Source organism: Myotis myotis, unplaced genomic scaffold, assembly GCF_014108235.1.
Source record: "Myotis myotis isolate mMyoMyo1 unplaced genomic scaffold, mMyoMyo1.p scaffold_m19_p_16, whole genome shotgun sequence".
Classification (NCBI taxonomy): Eukaryota; Metazoa; Chordata; class Mammalia; order Chiroptera; family Vespertilionidae; genus Myotis; species Myotis myotis.
Window position 1 is genome coordinate 3,059,053 of NW_023416320.1, and position 16,323 is coordinate 3,075,375.

A 16,323-nucleotide genomic window follows, 5' to 3' on the forward strand; every position below is an offset into this window, starting at 1 on the left:
TGGAGATTCTGCTTGGACAATAGCAGCGATGACACTGCCTGGGCGTTGCTTCCAGCTGCTGCTGGTAGGTCCATTGGGCAAAAGGCCTTTGGGTTTGACACTGACTCCGCCGCGTTCTGCTTGTGCCTCACACACGGCAGGCAGCTCTCTCCCAGGGCCCTGTCGTCAGCCTGGACCTCCAGACCTCGGTCAGCAGCTCTCCTATCGGTCCTCTCATTCACTCCCTCAAGCCCATTAAAAGCGCTGGAAGGCGGAAGCACCTGCTGAGGTCCCGAGCACCCAGCAGTGTCCTTGCAAGTAAAAAGTCCATCATAAGAGGAGTTGGTTGGCCCTAGCCTGTTTTGCTCAGTGGGTAGAGCATTGGCTTGAGGACTAAAGGGTCCTGGGTTCGATTCCAGTCAAGGGCACATGCCTGGGTCGCAGGCTTGATCCCCAGTGTGGGGCTTGCAGGAGGCAGCCAGTCAATGATTCTTTCTCATCATTGATGTTTCTGTCGTTCTCTCCCTCTCCCTTTCTCTCTCTAAAATCAATAAAAAATATATATTTTTTTAAAAGTACAAATTCAGTTCCTCCCAGGGTTGAACTCACATGCGGGGACCTCGCCTGGCTCAGTCCGGGTGCCCTCCCGTTCTTGACCGGCTTCGTCTACACACCAGCAGGTCCGCAGGTCCAAGTGCGCCAACGGGGCGCTGAAGTCCGAGTAGGGCCCTGGGTACCGGCGGAGCTGGCCGCGTAGGATCTGCCAGAAGAGGTAGGGCTCCAGGAGGACGTTGCCCCCGGGCCGGGTCCGGTTCCCGTCCAGCACGGCCGGTGGCACCGCGCCGAGAGAGGAGTACCTGGCCAGCCCGGGGAAGATGCCCTGCTGGCCGGCCTCGTACAGACTTTGCAGGAAGCGACGGAAGCTGCCGGAGGCTGCGTCTCTGTAGCTCAGGACCTTCGTGAGCAGTTCGGCCGCCGTCAGCTCCCGGCCACCGTTGTCCTGGGCCTTCCACCGTTCGTACCACTCGAAGGCCTGCTCGGGGGGCCCGTCACACTGCACGGGACGCCACTGCCCGCGGGCGCTGCACTGCGGGATGTAGACGCTGGAGAGAGCGGGCGGCAGGCTGGAGTTGGAGACCAGGGTCCTCACGGCCCCGAGGAAGGCGCGCTCGGCCCGCAGCTGACAGGGTGTGGGGCCTGGGGGGGAAAAGGAGCACAGTGTCAGGCGAAGGAGCTTGGTCAGCACAGGAGACCAAGGCAGAGCCCTTAAGTGTCCAAACTCCGTCTGAGCCCTTACACGGCCACAGGTCCCACCACCTGTGGACAGAGAGCACCCCCATCACTGCTCGGGGACTGTGGAGACCAGCTGTTGTCAACACTGGAGACAGGTATGGGGCAATTCCTTAAGGCCAAGTAAGTCTCCCTATTCATTTAATTGGTTAATGTTATCAAGAGTTTTCTGGTCCGGCTGGCGTGGCTCAGTGGTTGAGCATCGATCTTATGAACCAGGAGATCATGGTTCAATTCCCGGTCAGGGCACATGTCTGGGTTGTGGGCTTGATCCCCATTGTGAGGTGTGCAGGAGGCAGCCTATCAATGATTCTCTCTCAACATTGATGCTCCTATCTCTCTCTCCTTCTCCCAAATCAGTAAAAATATATACTTAAACAACAACAAACAGAGTTTTCTGGACAATTTTTAAATTAACCAGGAAATTTGGCCTCTAACAGAGTGTGAGGCTTCGCTGTGACTGCATTCTTTTTTCTGCAATGCACTGTGTCAGGGCCCCCAGAGAGAACCGGAGATTATAGACGGAACACCCGGCGGACTTACACTGCTGGGGTCGCCCAGGTGCTCTTTGAGTTCCAGGAATGGCCTGACCCTCCTCGTCCACACAGTAGCATTCGGAGTCGAAGCACTGAACGGGTAAGAAGTGCCCCTGGCGGGTACAGGAAGGCACGGACAGACTGGAGCCTGCGGGCTGGCTGCCCGCGAGGCTTAGCCTCCGAGCCCTTTGCTTCTCACACTCTGTGGGGCACCTTGGCCGTCCACCTCTCACCCTGGAGCTGGGCAGTTCTTTGCCCTGGGAGTCCACACACCAGCACTCTCCGGCAAAGCACTGGGCATCCTTGTAGCTTCCTTCCGCCGTGCATGACGGGACAAAAAGGCCGCCAGGTGTTGGCTCACAGCCCTGGGAGTTGAGCACCATTCCCATCACGTCACCCAAATCCCTGGCTATGTCTTCCGGCACAGACACCGCATGCTGCAAGAACAGAAGAAATTCCGGAAGGTCCAGGAGAGAAGCGAGGGATTTCAGGGCGTTTTGGTTCTCTTGCACGTTGACCTCAAAGCCAAAGCTGCCCACAATTGTCTTATTCATAGCCCTGCCTTCCTTAGCGGCTCCGGGCGTTTCCACAGCAGGATTCGAATCCAGTCCCACAGAGAGGAGTTTGGCTTGATTGACAAGTCCTCCTCCACCCTGGAAGCCTGGGAGGCCGAGTCGCTGGAAAAACTGACTGAAGTTAAAGCTGCCTCTTGTGCCAAGGGCTTCCGACAAGTTAAACTGGCCGACGTTCGCCAAAAATCTCCCCCCAAAGAGGTTCTGCTGGAGGCGCTTTGGGTTGGCGGTAAACTGAAGGGCAAGACGAGCCAGCTCGCGGGAGGGGAAAAGCCCTCGGACAGCTTCTGGGAGGAGACTCCCTGCGGCGGGAAACAGTGGGTTCTGCCCCTCGATGAGGGAGCGGAGGATCCCCGAGTCCACAAAGAGCTGCTTGATGGCGGGCGGGCAGGGCGGGGCCCCTCCGGCTCCTCTCCGGGGGGTCACGAAGGAGCGCCGGAGGCTGAGGTCGCCCGAGGGCCCGAAGCGGAGCCTGGACAGGGCCCGCCGCCTCTCGGAGGAGCAGGACCCGGCGCCAGCTGCACGGGGCAAGCAGAGGAAATGGGGTTAGCATCACCAGCCCCTGGGCAGCCCCTCAGAGCTCCCCACTAGCACGATGTCAGAACATTCATCCCAGGATGCCTACACCTTTTCCCCTCCGTCCTTTTATTTTTAGCTTTCGCTCCGAGCCGCGTCCAGGGAGGCCCCTTTGGGGAACGAGTTTTCCAGCAGACATGCCTTCCTCTCCTGGCCCTCCCTGGTGGGCGACCCCCCGCTGAGGGAAGTCTCTAGACATCGGCCCACTTTCAGAAAACCCGCCGCACACGTGCACCAGCATCCTGGGCTGGAACGTGTCCCTCCTCCCTCACCCCTCATTCACGTCCACCTGGAGCCGTGGAACTTGATCTCGTGTGATTAGTTGAGATGAAGTCCCACAGGATTAGAGAGGGCCCTGCATCAATGGCTGGTGTCCTGCCCAGAAGGACACGTGATGAGATGGACAGACACACAGGAAGAAGCCACGCGAGGGCAGAGACTGGGAGAGCGCAGCCGGCTGGGGCCGAGGCCTCACGAGGACGGGGCAGGAAGGATGCTTCCTGGGCACCGTTAGGGAGAGCGCAGCCCTGCTGACCCCTGGGTCTCCGCCTTCCAGCCTCCAGGACGGAGAGAGAGTAAGTGTCTGTTGTTTAAGCCACCCAGTGCGTGGTCATTGGGGGCAGCAGCCCTAGGCGGCAGGTACACCAACCAATTCCTATTTTTAATGCAGCCGGTTTCCGGCACACTCGTGCTGGAACCCTGCATGGACTGAGAGCTTCATTATCCGCTCTTCGTGTGGCCGCCTAATTCTTCTCTGTGCGTAGCCTCGTCTCGGCTGGCTAGTATAGTCTCTTTGAGGATAGAAAGCCTATTTAAGTGCTGTTAGTATTCCCTACAATAAACATTTTTCTACGCTGCAATATGTACTACTATGCTATGTCATAGGAGAGATGATCGGTCCTGTAATGTAACAGAACGATGCACGCTTGGTAAACCCACTTCGCACACCTTCTTCAAGGTTTCTTGACCTTCCTTTGAAATTACTCATTAAATAGTGATCAACTCAGTCAACACCGTGCGTGGCCAGGTCATTCTATCTGAATATCCTAGGATGACCACAATCATGTTTAGAAGAGTCAGTTTAAATTCGAATTCCAGTGTCTCGGTTACGTCCTGGAGCGGGTGGTCCAGAGAAACGAAGTCGTAGGACCTGAGGAGACCCCAACAGGACACCCTCGATGGGAGACCCACCGCAAGGCAGCGCCGCGTCCTGCCGCCGAGTCCCCGGGACCTCCTTGCCCTGGGCATCCGCACACCAGCACGGGCCTCCCCTCTGGCACTGCACCGCCTCGAAGTCCCCGTTTCGGTGGCAGCTCGGGACGTAGGCGTGACCGAAGTCGGTCGCTGTGAACCGCTCCACTTCACACTTCGTGGGGCCTGGAGGAAATCCACGGGGGAGAGAAGACAGGCAACAGCCCCTGGTGGGCGCACAGCACGCATTCTGCTTGCTGGTGACATTCACGCCCCCCATACTCTGCAGGAACAACCATGTGACTACAGCCATGGAGACCTCAGCCACAGGGACTGCAGCCACAGAGACTTCGGCCACAGAAACTGCAGCCACAGGGACCTCAGCCACAGGGGCCATAGCCATGGAGGCCTCAGCCACAGGGACCACAGCCACAGGGAGCACAGCCACAGGGACCACAGCCACAGGGACCACAGCCACAGAGACTGCAGCCACAGGGACCACAGCCATAGAGACCTCAGCCACAGGGACCACAGCCACGGAGACCTCAGCCACAGAAACTGCAGCCAGGGAGACTGCAGCCAAGGGGACCGCAGCCATTTTCAGACCCCAGAGCTTCCCTTCCAGCAGCAGCGGGGGCATCTGTCGCCAGCTGGTGACTCACATCGGAACCTGCCGGAAAGGACGAGCTGAAGGGCGAGGAAGCGCCTCTGCAGGATCCGGTACAGGGTGGTGTCCGTGAAGGTGGGTGCGAGGGCCAGGCCGGCGAAAACAGTGTCGTAAATGTCATCGAGCAGCAGCTCCAGACCTGAGCAGAGACAGTGTCAAGGTGCAGCTTCCTTCCCAAAGGGGGTCCTGATCTCGCCACGTACATGGGTAGGAAGAGGACCTGAGCTGCCCTGGCTGGTCGCTCAGTGGTTAGAGAGTCGCCTGCAGACCGAAGGGTTGCAAGTTCGATTCCCGGTCAAGGGCACATTCCTTGAGTTACAGGCCAGATCCTCGGCCTGCCCGGTCAGGCCCACGCGGGAGACAACCAATGGATGGGTGTTTCTTTCTCCTCCTCCTCTCCCTCCCTTCCATTCTCTCTAAAATCCGGGTGAGGATTTAAAAAAAAAAAGAGGACCAGACTAGAGCCTTCATCGGCATCAAGTGGGCATAAGACCTGAACCAGCTTTTACTGGTTCCTAAGCCAGGGCTGTGGGTACCACTGTGCAGGCTGCTCACACCCAAGGAGCTTGATGCCAGAGAGGAGACGGGAGCCCATTGCTCCTCCACTGGCCCCGCGCAGAGCTGCCTCTGCCAGGAGGGGGCGCCTCTCCCGTGCCCACCAAGGGGCCCCACGGGCCAGAGCAGCCATGCTCAGAGCACCATGTCCCTCGGACACAGGGCAGCCTGGCCGGGGCTCAGGCCACACGGCTCCCTCCGCTCTGCGGGTAATGAGGTGGAGGCCCTCGGGCCTGGCGATGCCACCCGCCCCTGGGATGGCCTGAGGCGCGCTCACCTGTCTCAGCCAGTTCCCGCCCTTGACTGTCCGCGCAGTAACAGTACCCGGACACCTCCGGGAACCTTCTCCGGAAGGCGCTGAACGTCAGGAAAGCATCTGGAAACCTGAAGGGGCAGGACATGGACGGTCACCGTTTCTTAAAAGGCAACGCATGGCGAACAGATGCGGGAAAAGGCGCCTCTGATCATTCATCTCGTGCCATGGGCTCCAGGCTTCCTGCGGAGTGTGTGTCTTTCCTAAATCGGTGTTACCGGCCTGAGCTGTGCCTAGCTGTCCTCTACCCACTGGCCGTCTTCCTCACTCGTGGCACTCGACCGATTTACACCCGAGCCCGTGTCTCGCAGCATCGGGCGGAACACAGGTAACGCACGTGGCCTGAATGCGTTCCCTTCTAGAACATAACTCTAGAGGCGCAAGGCCTGGCTGCTGTGCACACATGTGGCACAGGGCGATGACCTCATCTGGGAGATCAAACAGCTTCGGGCCTTCAGGGTCTGTCAAGAGCTTGTCAGGGAGCCAGATCCCCCCACAGGAAGTTCCTGAGCAGGCCATTTCCCAGGCCCGCAGTTTGCAAAAACACAAAATCAATATGACATCACTCACGAGGGCGAGCCAACCCTTTCCGAAGGCTGAGGAAAAGCGTACGTAACTCACGTCTGACCTGGCGACTGCTACGGGGCTAACTGGCTGCGTTCCCACCGGGACGTCATCTGAGACGCCGGTGATGCAAAGCCACAGGCAGGAGTCCTTCCCATAGTCAGTGACTTAGCAACCGGAGGGCTTGCTGCTGCTTTAGGCAATGCTGAGGGGTTCGTCTTACGTCCCAGGGAGCGGGTCCCCGAGGCCCGAGCCTGATGTGCTTCCACCTGTGCCTGGGAATCTATCCCCAAACCGTCAGCACCCAGAGCCTGCGGCTGTGGCATCAGCCCAGCAATCTACTGAAGCCACATCCGTGCCCGGGGATCGGAAAATGAAGAGTAAATCGGAGTCAACCCCCTCAATGGGTGTGTACGCAACATCGCGTGAAAAGGGTAGAGTGCGCAATGGCCTGCACATACACCCGCTGGGATGGGCATGCAAATGAGCCAGGCCTGGGAGGCGATGTATTGTGCAGAATCTGCTCGCAGCCTGAACGGTAATTTGAGTGGATATGAATATGCAAAAAAAGCCTAGGAAAGTGCTACAGAATGATGGATTTGTTCCATGTTGTTGGTCTATGATTGTGCGTGCGTTATAGACACCATAGAAGTTAGAGACAAAAGACTGCTACAGTTTGTGAGTCATGCTTAATAGAAACTGAACGCTCACTTTGCCCAACTGGAGGTGTATAATAAAAGCTCATTCTTTGGAACCTGGGATGATTCCATTCTCAAAGGGCTTTTCGTAGCATAAGCATGACTTCCGTTCATTCAGCCACTGCTCTGTAAAAGATGATCTGCAAAATGTCAAATACATCAACTTGCTCATACACGAGGATATTGGGATTCAGAGTAAAGAAGGATTGGTTCAAGGTCACCCGGCCACGACCAGGGGCCAGGGACCCTCGTCCACTGCTAAGGCTTGTTCAACAACAGCAGCGCATCGGATGGAGAGCTGCCACTGCGACAGGGCAGGGTCCTGAGGGCACCCTGCCTGCTCTGCATTCGTGTCCGAATGTAAGTTCAAGTAAGTGCAAGCTCTGAACCTTCCCTGAGTTCCTTCTCCTGAAATCCAATTGGATAGGCAACCCGATGTCAGAACCGGTACCACCATCTGTGAATGTGGGACTCCTCCCGCAGCACAATCATCGTCACTATTGGCTGCTTCTGCCATTGTCATTGGCAGGGTCTTTGAGCCATCTTCATCCCACCCAGGGCCCGAGGGCCTCGGCCACGCGTTCACCTCCCTCTCACGGATCCCCCACCCTTCTCTGCCACCCCAAAGAAAAGCCAAACTCACCCTGCGCTCTCCCTTGCCCTCGCCCTCCCTCTCTCTTCCCCCACCAAGTCCTGTGGATTTCACCTAGTAAACCCTCCTCCAAACGTGCTGCGTCTCTCCACCCTCCTCTCCGTGAGCTACTCTAGCCCAAGTCATCCCCTCTCTCCTGGTCCGGTCCCCGAGCCCCCAAACTCCCAGAGTCGCCTCCCATCACCCACTCTGCTTTGCCCCAATCCCAGTCCATTTTTTTCTAAGTCCAACTACAATGGTTATTAAGATATTCCCACCCCTCACCTCAGGCTCAAAATCCGTGGTGCAATAGTGGGGAGGAGCATATTTATACGACAGAAAGCGCCCCCTGCTTATCTGAATTGAGGTATAACTGGCCATCTGTGCTTTTTTATCTGGCAACCCTGGGTGCTAAGTCTAGACTTTCCATGTGGCCTCCCTGGCTCCTGCCACTGCGCCCTGGGGAGTCGCTGGGCCCAGGGCTGCTTATCAGAAAATTCCTGAATATGGCTGGGCTTCCAGTAACCAACTACCTGACCCTTCCCATGACCTTCTTAAATCAAACGCACTCTGAGACTACATGCTTGCTTACAAAAAAGAAAGGATCCCATTTCAGGAGTACATTTTGTTTTGTTTGTCTTAAACAATGGATGCTTAGTCCTGAACTTTTGCATTTAACTCGACTGCCCTCTTGTGGAAGGAGCTGTGAATTGTGCCTCAAAGTGGCACCAGCGAAGTTCCCGATGCAGGGAGTGTAAATCTACATTGTAGGCCTACTGTGTGCTGTGTGCGAGGCTCTATGCCACGCCCTGTAGGGGAAATAGATGGATCGAGGTTGTGTGGGAGAGTAAAAGAAGTCAGACTGACCGTGCTTCTCAGAGGGAGTTCCTTAACCTCTGGTGTTTCAATTCCTCATGTGTACGCTAGAGACCATGAACATCCATTCGATTTTCCTTGTAAGGATTAAAGTGGGCTGAAGGATGTCAATTCCCTGTATGAGGCAAGCACCCACTTGAACTTGAACTGAGCACGCACTGGTTTGCATCAATGAGCACCACTAAATCAGACTCTGTGGAGATGCTTATATGCGCACAGGCAGGCCAGTCCCTGGGCCTGCGTGGTGGTGGAAGAACCTAATCTAAATTTGCTGAAGTTGGATTATACACTATTAATTCCTAGAAATGCATCATATTTATAGTTTTCACAGTGGTTTCATAGACAAGGTTTCATCGGGTCTTCACCACACCCTAAGAAGCAGGGAGCTGTCCCCATTTTACAGATGGGGAGACTGAGGCTCAGAGAAGGTAAGGGACTAGGTCACTTTGCCAAACACTGTCAGAGTCCGAATGAGAGTCACAAGGACAAATGCTACGGGGCCAGGCAGGTATTGCAGACGGATGGGGCAGGCAGCGTGAACACCGGGAGCACCGGAGGGTGCATGCTCCGTCCAAAAGCAGCATTTCCGGGCCCGTTTCCCGGTGCTGCGGGAGAACGCACACAGCCCCCACCTTGTTCCTCAGAATCAGGAACTCGGAATTTCGCATGTCAGGTTGAACAAGTGAAACTGCTGGTGTTCAGCTATTTTTACCTACACGAACAGAAACTTGAGGGTTCAACTTAAAACTCCCCAGTTCTTCAATTACCCTGCAGCTCCCACAAGCCCAGCCCGTGGGGCAGCTCCCACCACAGCACAGCCCGAGGCCCCCCCCTCTCACACAGGGAAAGAAACGGGGCGTTTGGAGGACAGCCACAGAGAGGGTCGCTCCTCCAAGAGAATTCCCACCAGTATTCTCAGCCTAATATGCTCAGTTATTTTTACTCTAGTCCCCCCTGATCCCTGGGGGCTACGTCCCAAGACCCCCAGGGGATGCCTGAAACCACAGAGCAGCAAACCCTATCTCTATACCATTTAGACTGCTTTTTCCTACACAGACACACCTGTGCTAAAGCTTAAATGCTGAAGCAGGCACGGAAAGAGAGGCAAAGAAAGCAGCGAGTAATGAAGCAGGACAACTGTACCGATACACTGCGGTCAAGGCCTGTGGGCGTCTACCTGGGCTGCGCTCACCTTCTCCTTCAAGGGAGCCCTTGCCGGCCTCTCCGGGGCGGGCCTGGACCGCCAGCATCACTGCTCTTGCGCTTTGGGACCGTTAATAAATAAAATCGGGGAGACTTGCCACCAGCCACCAGGACACCACGACAGGGTATCGATCTGATAGCCAACGTGGCTCCTAGGTGCCCGCGGGCAGAGCAGCGACAGCGACGCTGGACGCAGGGCTGAGTCACATCCAAGTGGACTGCAAGACTTCCTCACGTGACCCAGAGCGCCCTGCAATTTGCAACGTGTGAATTGTTGACTTCTGGAATTCCGCCTTTCATATTTTTTGGACTGTGGTGGACCTAGAGTTATTGTTTTGTTTTGTGTTAATCCTCCCCTGAGGATATTTTTCCATTGATTTTTAGAGAGAGTGGAAGGGAGGGGGAGAGACACACAGAAAGAAACATCCATGTGAGAGAGACACATTGATTGGTTGCCTCCCCATGGAGCCTGCCACGAGGTATGTGCCCTTGCCCAGAATCGAACCCAGGACCCTTCAGTCCATGGGCCCACGCTCTACCCACTGAGCCAAACTGGCCAGGGCGGACCTCGAGTAACTGAAACCTCAGAAAGCAAAGCTGCGGATAAGGAGGATCAGCGGCATTCAGAATGGCCCAACTCATCCCCCTCCCCACCCCCCACCCCCGGGGCCTTCACAAGAATGGGCAAGTGATCTGATGACTTGGCAGAGATCCACCGTGTGCCTCCCTTTTGAGGTTTGCTATTTACATCTTTAAACTTACTTGCAAGCACATGCATAGACAATTCACAGAAAAGCATAGACATGACCATGCCCGTGCTTCTCACAGCACCGTCTGCCGTGGCTGCTGATCCCTCCCCACAGGAGCCCGGCCCGCCGTGCCTGTGTCCCCACCCAGCTCGCGCCCATTCACACCACTGCCTGTGCCGCCCGGTGCTCCACAGCCACAGGAAAACCACCCTTGCCGAGGTGCACATGAAAGGACCCGAATCAGCCTGGTCAGCGACTCAGTGGTGGAGCGTGGACCTATGAACCAGGACGGCACAGTTCGGTTCCAGGTCAGGGCGCACGACCGGGTTGCGGGCTCCATCCCCAGTAGGGGGTGTGCAGGAGGCAGCCGGTCAATGATTCTCTCTCTTCATTGATGTTTCTCTCTCTCTCTCTCCCTTCATCTCTGAAATCAATCTTAAAAAATTAAATAAATACATAAAAACTAAGTCCTACCCTGCTATCCGTACCCTGTACCTTGTAGCGTGCGCATGCTACGCTGCAGAACCCTCAACCCTTGAGCTGGCGCAGTTCCGATGCGTTCTGCTCAACGCCGCATAAACATGTACGCTGGGGACCGCGGGGGGCTCAGTCACTTTGTTCCCAGGTTTCTGCTCCGATGGAAACGGATGCAGGAGACCTCCTAGTACCTATGTCCTCACCTGCTGGTGCTTTTACTCCCGCGGGCTGGCTGAGCCCGAGGATTCATGCATTTTCATTGGCATAGCGGCTGCCAGCGTGCTTTGTCACAACGCGGCCGCCCTTCAGAGGTCCTTCCGCAGCGTAGGAACCCCGGCCTGCCTCTCTGATTCCCACCAGGCCGAGGGCACGACACCTCGCAGCACCGGCCCCCAGGTGAGCGACGGGCGCGCCCGAGGCCGGCTCCCCTTACCTGTTGTAACCGTGGACCAGGTCGAAGACCATCATGTCCGTGGTGTTGACAAACTTGCACTGCACGGGCAGAAACCCGCCGTCCGGAGAACACTGGGGGGGCGACTTGTCCCCCACTCCGTGCAGAAGGCGGCGGCTCCTGATCTCACAGCTCCTGGGACCTAGACGTTTCCAAGGAGAAATGCTCACGTCTCGTGTATGAGCAGGTGCATGTGCCTCTGCAGTCCACAGGCCCAGAGTCACGCACCCACGTGCCAGCTGAGACCCAGACAGGGAACCAGGTCACCGAGATCCTGCGATGCTCCTGAGCACCAGCCGGCGAGTACTGATCCCCCACCACCACGTGAAACATTAGACCAGTGGTTCTCAACCTTCTGGCCCTTTAAATACCGTTCCTCATGTTGTGACCCAACCATAACATTATTTTCGTTGCTACTTCATAACTGTCATGTTGCTACTGTGATGAATCGTCATGTAAATATCTGATATGCAGGATGGTCTTAGGCGACCCCTGTGAAAGGGTCGTTCGACCGCCAAAGGGGTCGCGACCCACAGGTTGAGAACCGCTGCATTAGACAGAATCAGCAGGGCCCGGCTGGTGGGCTCCGTGGTTGAGCATCAACCTAGGAACCAAGAGGTGGCTGGTGCCACCCCCAGTCAGGGCACGTGCCCAGGTTGCGGCTCGATCCCCAGTGGGGGATGTGCAGGAGGCAGCTGATGATGTTGCTCTCTCATCGTTGTTTCTGTCTCTCTAACCCTCTCCCTTCTTCTCTCTATACACATCAATAAAAACACATTTTAACAAAATAAAAAATATAAGCGTGGAACAGACTCGAACCTCAGAGGGAAGGTGACGGAGGTGTTTGGGTGGGAAGTGATCAACCAAAAACCTTGGATGCTTACATGCAGAGCCCACGGACACAGACAATCGGGTGGCGAAGGCCTGGGGCGGGGGCAGGGCAGGCTAGGAAAGGTCAATAGGAGTGGAGGGAGAGGGGGCATATGTAATACTTTCAACAATAAAGATTTTAAAAGACAATAATAATAAATAAAGGCCATTAGACATTATTTTTAAAAGAAGTCATAAGATCTTCCGTAAATGCTTTCATCTCTGCACCGAGGGCCGGGCCCTCTGCCCTTGTCCTGTGGGGAGAGCACACCCCCTCCCCGGGGAGCTTGGGGACTTACATCTCGTGGGCCTGCCCCGCTGGCGGGTCCCGTACACCTCCATGCCCTCCGTGTCCACACACCAGCACTGCTCCCGCCGCACGTCACACTGCACCGGCGCGTACGCCCCCGAGCCCTGGCACTGAGGGAGGGAGGAGGCGGCCGTGCCGTTGAGGTAGCCGCTCAGCAAGACCTGCTGCCGGTGCAGCTGGCAGAAGGACAGGCCTGTGGGCGAGGCCAGCGTCAGGTCTCAGCCCAGACTTCCCGGCCTCCCGAGAGGTTGCACAGGCCGTGGATGCTCAGCGCACTGGGGGCAGGCTCAGGACCAGCGTGTCCACCTCTGTCCCGGGATTCCTTCCAGCATCCTGCGGCCGAGGCCGGGAAGGGCAGGCTGCCCCCTGCCCATCGGTCTCCCGGACACCCCGCCGCCTGGTGCTGCAGAGGTGGGTGTGGATGGGGTACAGGCCTGGCTGTGAACAGGGCTTGTCTCCGTCCGAATAGTCCTGCGTGCTTGCTGTGCAGCCTGGGGGCAGTCCCTTCCCCAATCTGTGCCTCCCTCTCCTCATCGATAGACTTATCAGAAAGTCCATGTGCCTTCCTCAGCGAGAGGAGGAGGAGTGACAGAACGATGCCTGCCCCTACCGAACACCCCTGTGCGCCGGGGGTTGTACACGTGTGTTAACCCTCACACACCCGTGAGGCTGATCCTAGGTTCCCGGTACAGATGAGGAGCCGCAGCGCCGTGGGGCGTGGGGCCTGGCCAGTGTCATCCAGGGAGTGTCAGGAGCCAGCCTGCTCCCCACCCAGCGGGCCGGCCCCGAAAGGCCAGCGCCCAAGTCCCAGCTCTCCTCCCCGACAGGATCGCTGGTCCTAGACTCAATCTCACCATTTAAAGATGACCTCAAAAGACTTTAATTAAGTTTAAAGAAGAAAAAAAAAACCCTAGCTGTTTTGGCTCAGTGGATAAAGCATCAGCCCATGAGATGAAGGGCTGTGGGTTCAGTTCCGGTCAAGGGCACGTACCTGGGTCGCAGGCTCGATCCCCAGCCCTGATCCCTTGATGTGTGGGAGGCAACCCACCGAGGTGTCGCTCTCACATCGATGTTTCTCTCTGTCTCTCCCCCTTCCTTCCACTCTCTCTAAAAATCAACAGAAAAACATCCTTGGGCGAGGACTAACTAACCAACTAACTAAATGTGGCCAGCTTAAGCTGGTCTTTGTTTTAGGCTTAACTAAGTCATGCCCCAAACAGGGGCTGTTAATTTGAGTTCTCATCATAGTCGCTATTTTAACAGGGAAGCTGTTCCCCGAGCCTCAAATCTCAGAAACACTCAGTGAGGCGCGTTTGGGCTGCCCGAGCTGCTCTCTGGGTCACAGCCTGGAATGTCTGCTCACAGCGGGACCCAGGCCCAGGCCCTGGCACAGGGGGACTCAGCACCCACTTGCTCACCAAGTGCTTTGATGGTCCCACATGATTGCACAGGAGCCCTGCGGGCACAGGCCTGGCGTGCAGGACTGTCGGCCTCACGCCAGGAGCACCAGCAGCCCAGAGGGACACGGGCCTGGTCACGTGCCACACCCAGAGCTCTTTCCCAGGTGTGTGTGGCCCTAGCCAGGCCCCCCCTTCCCATGGGACACCCCGTCACCCCCTTGCACACTTACACGCCAAGGGCCGCCCGGGCTGCCTGCTGCCAGCCACCTCCCTGCCGTCGGCGCCCACACACCAGCAGGAGCGGCCGTCACTCCGGCACTGGACGGTCCTGAGGCGGGAGACACCGGCATGGACACATGAGGGCTCCCGAAGCCGCACCCAGCTCCCTTCCCTTGGCCTCCCATCTCCCCGGCTGTGATGCATGTGATGAGGGAGAGAGGGAGTGGGGGTGAGTAGGGGGGTGATGGGAAGGCAAGTTCTCCTCTCCTGGCTCGCTGACCTCTGCAGCCTCGTCACCCATGCTCTAGCCCCAGGAGGAGGATGAGGTGGTTTTTAAGGCCCTTCAGACCCTGCACGTCCACATGGCGGAGGGAGGGAGCCCTTACTGGAAGCTGCCGTCCTCGGCGCACTGGGGCACGTGGCCGGCTCGCTCCCCGAAGGCCCTGGCCCGCTGCAGCTCGCAGGGACGGAGCGGCTGGGCGTCCACCTGGTACTCTGCGGAGAGGGGCGCGTCAGCGCGTGGCCTGGACTCCGGAACCAGGACGGGTCCCGAAGGCACAGGGTCTTATTTCTGGCATCACCACCAACCATGAGGTCCCAACCCATAATTTTTCAACTGATCACACTTTTCCAGGTATGACAGGAGCTCATTTAATTCTCAACATAAACCTGGGAGGGGCGGAGGGGGTGGAATCTCCATTCTGTCCATGTGACACTAAGGCCGGGCAGGGAAAGGGACCTGCTCAGGGCCACACAGCTGCCGAGAGAAGGGTTCAGGGCAAACCGTGGACTGCATGCCCACCCCCCAGCCGCGGTCGGGTTTGGCGGAACACCAGCAAGGGGGTGCCGTCGAATTATCAAGCCCTCCCTGCAGACAGAGCACCCCAGGCACAGAGTAGAAATAGGAATTAGTGGATGAGTCTCACGTGTCTTGTTTGCATTGAGACACATGAAACATGCAAGGCTCACTCAGAGATCGCATCAGGAGGCAAGTGCCACCTCTTCCTTTCCAGTGAGGAAACGGAAGCCTAGACGCACCCAGAGTCCCACAGGAAGTGGCGGAGCCGCGCCCAGGACGCAGGTGCATGCCCCCCACGGGTAGGTTTCACACTCCCTGCTGACTGCCCACACCTGATGACCTGGGCCTCGAGACAGCTAAGAAATAAAACACTGTCCATGTCGAAAGCTTGCTATGAGCGGCTCGGCCGGCGTGGCTCAGGGGCTGAGCATCAGCCTATGAACCAGGAGGTCATGGTTCCATTCCTGGTCAGGGCGCCTGCCCAGGTTGCGAGCTCAATCCACTGTGTGGGGCGTGCAGGAGGCAGCCGATCCATGATTCTCTCTCACTATTGCTGTTTCTGTCTCTGTCTCCCTCTCCCTTCCTCTCTGAAATCATAAAAATATATTTTTACAAAAATTGCTAACAGCATGGGGTGCGGGGAGTTAGAATTAGATTAGGAAGATGGCATTTCCCATCTCCTGTGCACCAATCACAAGCTAAGTGACCTTAGACAGTTGAGACCTCCTCTCAGAACCTCTGTCTCTTCATCTAGAAAGGAAAAAGCAAATAAGTGACCTGGGGACACTGCAGGGATTAATGAGACCAAGGATATGCAAAGGCCCTGGGGCAGAGCCTGGCTGGCTGAGGGGCTCTGGCCTCCTCCTGCTGCTCCATGGCCTTGGGTGGGGAACTCACCAAAGATGTTGGCTGACACCAGGCAGGCAGAGGCCAGCAGGCCGAAGATCCACAGGGCCAGCGCCATCCTGGGCCCTTCAGGGGGTGAAGGGGGAGAGGCGCTCTGGCCCAGGGCTCTGGCCAGGGAGCCTTTATGGAGCTGCTATGCCCACTGCCCCCGCCCACGGGCACTCAGGAGAGCAGCGCCGCCCTGTCTCCTCTGCTGCGCACAAGGGCTCCTCCACCGCGTCTGCTCCCCGAGGACACTCGTGTGGCCAGTCGGGGGTGAGAGTCTTGCTGAGGACATGGGGGTGCAGAAGAGGGTTGGGTGGCTTCCAAATTCATCTGTACACAGAAAAGACGAAGCTCGGGGCTTTGTGGGCAACAGGCTCAGGCCCACAGGGAGAAAGCAATCCCCCTTCCTTGCTTCCATCCCCCACCCTTCCTTCTTTCCCTCTTCCTTCCTTCCCTCCTTCCCTCCTTCCCTCCTTCCCTCCTTCCTTCCCTTCCCTCCTTCCCTC

The 16,323-nt window shown here is 57.1% G+C and overlaps 1 protein-coding gene across 1 annotated transcript in view; it reads right to left on the reverse strand.

The window, feature by feature from the left end:
• The window catches only part of TG (thyroglobulin), a 154,775-nt gene extending 138,885 nt beyond the window's left edge, over positions 1-15,890 (reverse strand). The window contains exons 1-10 of the mRNA XM_036337618.1: positions 15,824-15,890; positions 14,514-14,622; positions 14,139-14,236; positions 12,498-12,701; positions 11,311-11,470; positions 5,644-5,750; positions 4,807-4,950; positions 4,145-4,330; positions 1,813-2,895; positions 589-1,176 (exon numbers count right to left, since the gene is read on the reverse strand). Of these exons, the coding sequence (XP_036193511.1) occupies positions 589-1,176; positions 1,813-2,895; positions 4,145-4,330; positions 4,807-4,950; positions 5,644-5,750; positions 11,311-11,470; positions 12,498-12,701; positions 14,139-14,236; positions 14,514-14,622; positions 15,824-15,890 (2,746 nt within the window). The remainder of the gene's footprint in view (positions 1-588; positions 1,177-1,812; positions 2,896-4,144; positions 4,331-4,806; positions 4,951-5,643; positions 5,751-11,310; positions 11,471-12,497; positions 12,702-14,138; positions 14,237-14,513; positions 14,623-15,823) is intronic.
• Positions 15,891-16,323: the final 433 nt, after the last annotated feature.